Source organism: Belonocnema kinseyi, chromosome 5 (assembly GCF_010883055.1).
Source record: "Belonocnema kinseyi isolate 2016_QV_RU_SX_M_011 chromosome 5, B_treatae_v1, whole genome shotgun sequence".
In the NCBI taxonomy this organism is placed as follows: Eukaryota; Metazoa; Arthropoda; class Insecta; order Hymenoptera; family Cynipidae; genus Belonocnema; species Belonocnema kinseyi.
The window spans coordinates 87,269,024-87,278,554 of NC_046661.1; the positions used below are offsets into that span (position 1 = coordinate 87,269,024).

A 9,531-nucleotide genomic window follows, 5' to 3' on the forward strand; every position below is an offset into this window, starting at 1 on the left:
AAAAATTTCCTGTTCCAATTCAAAATTTTTTTCCTTTTCGAAAATTTTCAGTGCTAGCACGGATTTTGTTAAAATTTCAAATTTCAAATTCTATTTCAAGATTTTGAAACATCTACATGTTGTTCAGAATTTTTTCAAATTCAAAAATATTATTTAAAGTTTTTCACAACTTCTAAATATCTTTTTAAATTATTCGAATTTCAAATAAAAAAAATTTTTAATTAATTTTGAATTATTTTAAAACTTCTAAATATTTCTTCAACTTACTCGATTTTTTCTAAGAATAATAGGTATTCAATTGTTATTTATTAATCAAAATTTAAGAAGTTGACTTACAAATTAAATTTTTTTAAATAGAACAATTAAAATTGTAATTTTCAAAGTTTATTTTTTTTGTTCCATTTTGAGTATTTTATTTATACTTACTGATTTTAAATGTATAATTAGATATTTCTAAATATTAAGCAATTGTTCTTTTTTTTTAATTGAAAAATTTTAAATTACGTGGTTTAGGAATGAAATATTTTAGACTGAAATTTAATACAAGCCTTTAATTATAAGTATATTATTTAAAAGTTATTTTAAATTAAAAATAGTTTATAAAGTACAATCAATGATTATTTATTTAAAAAATTTTAAAGTGCAATTCAAATTCTAAAATCATTAATTAATTCATATTCACAGTTGATCAACTAAAAATGTTTGTTATCAAAAATCTTCGATTTTAAACGTTTATAATTTTTAAATGTTTAAGTTTTTAAAACTGCATTTTGAAATTCTTTTAATTTAAATGCGCATTCCAAAATGAATATCATAATTAAAAAAAAAATAATTTAACTAATTTACACAAAAAATGTTGAAATCCAAGTTGAAGGGATTTTCTTTCTAAAAATTTGTAAAACTCACAGTCAAAAAATAAATTCACGGTCATTTTCCAGTTTTTCCCGGTCTCGTAAAATTCCCTGTTTCCCGGTCCAGCAGTCACCTTGTTAATTGTACCTAACTATTTTAATCCGAATTTTTTAAATTAAAATTTATTATTGTTATGTTTTTAAAGATTAGGAGTTTACATAATAATAATTAGAGGAATATCTTCAAATTCAATTTATTCTATAATAGAAGCAGAATTAAATTATAATTCTTTTTATTTAGCTGAAAGAGAATTTGAATCATTGGTTACAATTTTTATTTTTTCTTAAAATTTTAATAATAATTGTATTATTATTTTTTGTGGAACTTTTCCTGAATATCGCGATGATAAATTAATATAATAATTCAATTTAAAAATAATAATTAACTTATGCTTAAAATTAAAACATTGTAATATTATTAAAATTTCAATAAAAAATATAGATTTTGATTTTCTGCAACGATTCTAATTAAAAATATTACAGTAAATAGGTATAATTAGTCATATAATTAATTATAAATGATTTAATTCAGTTGAAATAACTAATTTTGAATCAAAAGTGAAACCAATTTTCAAACGAATATTTAAATTTTCTACCAAAATTTTGATTTTCTACCAAATAGACGAATTTCAAAACAAAACTTTTTATATTTATTTTATATTTGTTTTTATATTTTCTTATTTTTTAAAAATATTTTTATATATTTTATATTCAAAATTTTTTTTATTTTAATTTAAAATTATATTTATATATTATATTATTTAATATTTTATAGTTTTTTATGTTTTAAATTTTAAATATGTTTTAATTTTTTTTTTAATAATTTTAAATTTAAATTTTAAAAAATCATTAAAACCAATGCTATTATACTTTGTTAAAAATGAATTTTTTGTTTCTTTAAGATTTATCATTTTATTTGGAAACTTACTTATTTAATTTATTTATGTTTGGTTGAAAAATGAATTACTTTGTTGAAAAATAATTTTTTAATCAGAAAATTCAACTATTCCATTTTTGGTTGAAAATTTCTCTTTTCAAGTATGACATTTTTCTAGGCAATTGGATAAAAATTAATATAATCTGTTGAAATTCCAAATTTACACTGAGGATAAATTCATGACTTCAAATAGATTCAAGTTTAATTCAAATGAATTTGACTGATTTCCGTAAAATTGGAATGAATGTAAAGGATTTTAAGGGAAACGAGAAGAATTCGATGAAATTCATATAAATTTAAGGTTAATTAAAAAAAATCGATGGAATTAAAAACAATGTTAAAATATAAAAAAACTTAATTGAATTCAGTAACTTTTCAATATATTACTTAGAAAAAATCAAGGGAATTCAAAGGAATTTGATGAAATCCCTAAAAATTAAATGGAATTTAGTACCTTTACAAAAATTAAAGTGAGTTAAAAAAAATCCAAGATAATTCCAGAGAATTTAAAGGAATTAATGGTAAATTAATAAAAATTCAGGGTGAATTTCAAAAAAATTTCAAATCTTTGAAATCCTAGTAATTTTTAACCAAAAAAGTGACTAATTACTACAAAATAATTCAAAATAATTTAAATGAATTGGAAATTTTTTTTTAATTAAAAACTCAATTTTTTCCGTAAAAGTTGTGTGAATTTAGAAGAATTTAAGGGAATTGAAAAGAATTTGATGAAATTTATAAAAAAGCAAGCTGAATTAAAAAAAATATATATTTAAAAATTCTTTCAATTCAGTAAGTTTGAAATGAGTTCAGAAAAATTAAAAATGCATTTTTTTGTCAAAAACCATTGAATTGAATAAATTTAGAAGAATGTAGAGTGAATTCCAAAAAATAATTTCAAATCATTGCCACCATACAAAATACCTCACTTATCGTGAATATATTCTCTGAAACCCACTAAAATATCCATATTATTAAATTCCGTCAAATTCTCTAATCTTTCCTGACTTCCTGGAGGAAAATGTATTAAAATACATTGAGAGCTTTAAAATCCCATAAAATCATTGTAATCAATAAAAAATCTTATAAAATCTTGTGCAATATTTTAAAGTATCCCTATCCTCGAAAAAGTTGCCCCACGCTGGCATGGCTCGACAGAGCGCTCTCGCTCAGTCAGCGACGGGAGGGGATGCCGAGTGGAGAAGGTAAGACGAGCAGGTAGACCGCGATCAAATCAATACTGCCCGGCGACCCTGCAGACGGATTATCTTATAAAGATTTTTCTAGAATCGCGAAGGAATTGTAAGAAATTGATTACAGAAAAATGATTACACAATGCTGAATTTCCTATTATATTTGTTCGAAAGGGCTGCAATATTTGTTCTATTGAAAAGATAGATTGAAGAGAGTGCTTACCTAAGTCATGACACAAGAGTCGATGCTTCAGAAAGAAGATAATAAGGCCTACAGTGCTGACCAGACTCGTTATAAACAGACCTTGCTTGTACTGAAGACTCGCTGAATTTGGCGTCATTAAGCGACCCAATCTTATTGCAGTCAACATATATGTGAGCGAGCTGATCATAAACATTATAAAGATCTTCTCGTGTACCGCTGAAACATTAACTCACTTTATTTTTCGATCTTAGTTTTCTTAACCAGTATGATAAAGCACCGTACTTAAATTACGTAACGGCAAATTCGCAAAAACATTCTCCTGACGGTTCTCTTTTTAGGTATAAATTTTATTGCTTGGTTGAAAATTTAACACTTTTCTTAAAAAGACAACCTTTTTGGTTGCGTTTCGTAAGACTTTTGTTTAAAATTCATTTTTTGTTGCTGATAAGTCAATTGAAATCTTTTTCGGAGGAAAACTATTTTTTCTGAATTTTTTTTTCATTTACAAGTTCATCATTTTCAGTATAAATATTGCTTCTTTCTCGAAAAAAATGCAACTGTTTTGGTCGAAAGTCCAAATATTTGGTAGAAAATTTAATTTTTGTTTAAAATTCCTATTTTTCTGTTGAAAAGTCAATTAACCTTTCGTTTAAAATTTATATTTTGTTGCTCATACCTCAACTGAACAATTTTTAGATGAAAACTATTATTTCTGAAAATTTGACGTTTTGATTTAAAAGTTCATTTTTTTTAGTATTAATATTGCTTCTTTCTTGGAGAAAATGCAACTGCTTTGTTCGAAAGCTCAAATATTTCCTAGAAAATTTACTTTTCCTTAACATTCCTATTTTTGTGTTGAAAAGTAAATTGAAATCTTTTTTTTTTTTATGAAAATTTATCTCTTTTTTTGAAAATTTGTCTTTTTCAGTTAAAAATTCACCTGTTTTAGTAGAAGTTTCCCTTCTCGTAGAAAAAAAGACAACTTTTTGGTTAAAATTTTAAAAATCTTATTTAAAAAGTCGTATTTTTGGTTAAAATTTCACTAATTAGCAGAAAATCAATTTAATGTTTACAATTCGTATTTTGGTGTTGGAAAGTGAACTGGAATCTTCTTTGGATGCAAATTTAAGTATTTTTTAATTTTTTTAATTCATCTGTTAAATTAACCTGCTTTAGCAAACAATTTACATCTTACTCGGATAAAAATGCAACTATTTGGTTAAAAAATCAACAATTTTGTTGAAAAGTCATATTTTTTTGGGTTGAAAATTCTGCGTTTTGTTTAAAATTTAAATATTTCGTAGAAAATGTACTTTTTGTTTAAATTTGATATTTTGTTTATGAAAAGAGAACTGAAATCTTCTAGATGAAAATTTAACTTTTTTTTTACATTTTTTTCTTAATTAAAAATTCAGCTGTTTTAAGAGAAATTTATCTTTTTGATAAAAAATGTATCTGTTTTAGTAGGAATATCATTTTTCCATGAAAATGCAAGTTTTTGGTTAAAAATTACTTTTTATTTTGCTTGAGTAGTCAAATATTTTGTTTAAAAGGTTTAGTTTAACGTTTTGCTTAAAAAATAATCTTTTTTAATTGATAATTTAACTACTTGTGTGAAAATTAAACTACATTATTAAAATTTTATTTCTTTGTTGGAAGGCTTCTGTCTGGTTGAAAATATAACTGTTTAGTCGAAAAGCCTTTTTTTTTGTTAAAAATTAATTGTTTAACTGAAAATGTAACTTTTCAATTCTTTATGATTGGCCTTTTTTAGTTGAAAATTCTCCTTTTATTGTAAAAAAAAAACATTTTCTTGGCTTGACATTTCATTTTTTTGGGTAAAAATACATCAGTATATAAAAAATTTTAAATTAGTTATTTGCTTTAAAGTCGTATTTTGGTTTAATAAATCAATTTTTGTAGAAAAAATTCGTCTTTTGACTTGGAGGTTCAATAACCTAGATAAACTTTTATTTATTTCATGAATGAGAAAAATTTATTTGTTGAAAATTCGTTTTTTTGGTTATAAAATTATTTTTATTTTTGCATAAATTTAATCTTTTTTGATTGAAATATAAACTATGACACACCCAAACAGTTGAATTTTAAAAGAAAACAAGATCATTTAAAAAATTGAATAGTTACATTTTTAGTTAATTTTCAACAAAATACATGAATTTTTAACAAAATTGTTGAATTTTCAAGCTGAAAAAACGAAATTTCTACAAAATAGTTGAATTTTTAAGGCGAAAATTTTTATCTTAAACAAAAAAGTTAATATTCTACCATAATAGTTGAACCTTCAGAAAATAATTTAAATTTTTAACAAAAAATTTCTACAAAATAGTTGAATTATTAACCCGAAAATATTAAAATAAAGACGAAATTTCTACGAAATAGTGAATATTAAATTAAATTTTTGTTATCCAAGAAGAAGAATTTTCTACCCAAAAAGACGAATTTTCAGCAAAAGAGTCAAGATTTTGCGACCAAAAAGTATATTTTCTACCAAAATAGTTGAACTTTAAACAAATATTTAAATTCTCAATAAAAAAATTAATTTTCAACAAAATTGTTGAATTTTCAAGCTGAAAAGACGAAATTTCTACAAAAGAGTTAAATTTTCAACCCGAAAATATTAATATGAAACAAAAAAGTTGATTTGGAACAAAATAGTTTAATTTTCAACTGAAATAACTATTTGTTTTTAGTATTTAATTATTGTTTTATACTTTACAAAACAATCTTAAAAACACTTTTATGCAAAAGTTAAAATACATGTTTAAAATTATACCTACTCTTTCTAGTTCCATTTTTCGGCACCATGTGGCCAAATGGTAGACCACCATTCCTAATAGTGCTAAATTTTTTAAAATTATTTTAAGAGTGAATAAACTGTTTCAAAATTTTATTATAACATTTGAAATAAATTGTTTTATGAATATTAATTGAAAAAGGTGAAAAATAATTCAGATAAAAATATGTACCATTAAAAGTAACAGCAAAAAGTTCGAAAAATTCCGTTTTTTATAATTAAAAAAGCACAAAATTTCATATTTATGACACTTTTCCCATGCATTTAAATAATTCTCGGCCTAAAAGTACAGCCAGCGCCGCCCTCGGCTGCGGTCAACATTTCTGTCACTTTCGTTTCAGAGTGCCACGGGGCTGATTTTTAACAAAGTAGATTAACTTACAAAAAAATAATTAAATTTTCAACCAAATAGTACAATTTTGAACCAAACATTTGAATTGAAGCGGAAAACTGAAAAAAAGGATTCTTGAAAAGAGGGGAATTGTGGAAAAGAGTGGGAGGTATCTACTGATTAATTATCCATTTAAATAAAAAAACCATTCTTACCGTAATTTTCCCTATTTGAAATATAGGTGACACCGCTGAGAGCGGCGACCTCGGCAATGTTGAGCCAGTAACATAAATGTAAAAGTCTGCAAGCAACGAGCTTCGCAGACACATCTTCGATGGTGTCAAGGATCTTACGGTAATAGGAATGATAAACACTTGCAATCATGAGCCGTGGTCCAATGTGTAAAGCTATGCTAATTCGCCAGAGATATCTCTGAGGCGAAACACCCGTAATCGCTGAGATCGATGGAAGAACATTGTATACCTGAATTCAATACAACATTCAATTCAGAAACAGAGAAAAACTTATTCGAAAATAAAAAAAAGGGTTTCATAACCTATTTAAACATTAATTAAGCCCTTAAAACTTCCCCCCCCCCTCCCATACTTTCTATCCTCTTCTCCTACTTTCCTTCCCCAACCCACACTTTCCCTCCACTACTCACCCTCATTTCACCTACTTTCCCTCCCTAATTTACATTCACTTTCCCTAACCCCATTACCCCTTAAAAACCATAGTTCACTTCCCCTTATTTCCCTTAAATTCCCCTTCTCTTCTCCCAATTAACTCAATTCCCCTATTTTTATGTCCCCTCACTTCTTCATCCTAATTTCCCCTACTTCCTCACCCCTCATTTCTCTATCGTTTCCATACTTCACATCCCTTACTTTCACGCTTGTTACTAAATTGCCTCATTTCCATACTTCCCCTCCTCTAATTTATCCTCACTTTCTCACCATAATGTCCCCTAATTCACCTCCCTGGTTTCCTGTCATTTCCTCGCATTTTTTTTTTCATTCCTCGCATTTCACTATTTTGGGCAGTCGTCAATACGGAGGCTAACTGGGACCTCATCCCCTTCCACTGCGCTTGTGGGCGACGAATTCCCCTCCTTCTAACTGGACGCTTCTTCTTACTGCGCATGTCTCATTGACCGCGGGCTTATTTAAATTGAATAAATTTATTGTTTTTTTTTCTCTTGTGACGCCATATTGTGGTTGAATGAAGGACTTTGTAATAGAATAACAGTTCCAAAATACAAAAATACACACGCACAATGAACTAAAAATTAAATATGTGAATTTTTAGTTTAAAATGTGTATTTTCAACAAAAAATTAATAGAATTTTCAAGAAAAAAATTGATTTTTCTACCAAAATAGTTGACTTTTAAATAATAATGGAGTTTTTTTAAACCAAATTACTAGACTACCTCTATTACTACGATTTGTTATTAAAAATTTAGAATTTACTGTTTCATACTATAATATTATCAAGGTGGAGATTCGGCGGACGATTTCAAATTCCCGGTATTTCCTAGGCAAGTTTTTCAATTTTCCCGGTCAACTAAAAGTAATATATTTATATTTTTGGCAAAACGAAAACATTTATTTTAATTCATTACGTTCATTCTAAACATCCTTCAACATAACAGAGCAAAAAACTTGGCAAAATAAATTAATTTTGAAACAAATACATAAATCTTCCAATAAAAAATATCAATTTTCAATCAAAAATGGATCAGTTAAACTTTCAATTGAAAAAATTAATTTAAAAAAATGGATTTTCAACAAAATAGTTCATTTATCAAACAAAGTGATGAATTTTCAAAAAAAAAAAAATAATTTTTAACTAAAATGATGAATATTTATCTGGAAAACTTGAATTTTCAACGAAAAAGATAAATATCAAACAAGAAGATTAACGTTAAGGTATAGAAATTAATTTTCTATCAAAAAATATAATTTTTAAACAAAATAAATGAATTTTTAACGAAATAGTACATAAATTTTTAATTCAAAAAATAATAATTTTCAACTAAAAATGCTATAGTGACATTTTTAGTTACAAAAATTAATTAACCATTGAATTTTCAATTCTTTCATTTTTAACTAAAACAAAGATGAATTCGCAACGAATAATGCAAAAAAATTCTATTATAATTTGGAGAAAATAGTTTTTCTTTGAAATACTACTTCTACTCGAATCATGTTCATACAAAAAAAAATTCTTTAAGCTCTCACTAAAATTAAATGGTCCTTTTTAGGACCACCCAATTTTTTAACGAGGAAATAATCAAGTTCATGAAAACAATGTAATTATAATTTTTATAGCCCTCTCTAAAATTGTATTCAATTAAATTATTATTTATAATAAATAACAAAATATTATTTCTACACATTAGAGCAGTTATCAATAATTTCAAATAATACAAAAATATAATAACTCTAATTAATAAAAAGCATGCAATATATATATATATATTTTGTGAAACATTAATTTTTAAAACTTTTTATGAAAAAATCGTATTAATGGAGTAATCTTGTAATTTGGTTAAAAATCAACTTTTTAAAAGAAATAATTCACATATTTTATTTTGAGCATGAAATTATCTTTTTTAGGTAATAATTTCACTATTTGTTTGGAAATGTATTATTTTTCTAAATTAATTAAATAAAAATTTACGAAATTTAAATTAGACCAAAATCCAAATTAAAAATCCCATTTAACGTCCAATAATCAAATTGATGCAAAATCCTGTTAAACAAAACAAGAATCCAACGACAAAATTTGGACCACAACGAATAAACGAAAACCAAAAAAAAACCCTATTGTAATCTGAAAAAAAAAACAACAAAAAAAAACCCCAAAAAACAAAAAAAAAACATTTTTCTTTCCTCTTTTTTATTTTTTTTTCCGAAAATTTTATTTTAGTTTTTTGTTGTTTTTTTTTGTATTTTTTGGGTTTTTTTTCAGATTACAATAGGGTTTTTTTGGTTTTCGTTTATTCGCTGTGGTCCAAATTTGGTCGTTGGATTCTTGTTTTGTTTAACAGGATTTTGCATCAAATTAATTAAATAATTTTAAATTAATCTAATTTGATTGATTAATTAATTAGTATAAACTTAAAATTAAGTTATT

The 9,531-nt window shown here is 24.8% G+C and overlaps 1 protein-coding gene across 5 annotated transcripts in view; it reads right to left on the reverse strand.

Moving 5' to 3' along the window:
- The window catches only part of LOC117172484 (post-GPI attachment to proteins factor 2-like), a 59,058-nt gene that overhangs the window by 28,212 nt on the left and 21,315 nt on the right, over positions 1–9,531 (reverse strand). For all 5 annotated transcript variants that reach the window (XM_033360472.1, XM_033360473.1, XM_033360469.1 and 2 more), the window contains 2 exons: positions 6,608–6,875; positions 3,265–3,462 (listed from right to left, as the gene is read on the reverse strand). In XM_033360472.1, coding sequence (XP_033216363.1) covers positions 3,265–3,462; positions 6,608–6,875 — 466 coding nt within the window. The remainder of the gene's footprint in view (positions 1–3,264; positions 3,463–6,607; positions 6,876–9,531) is intronic.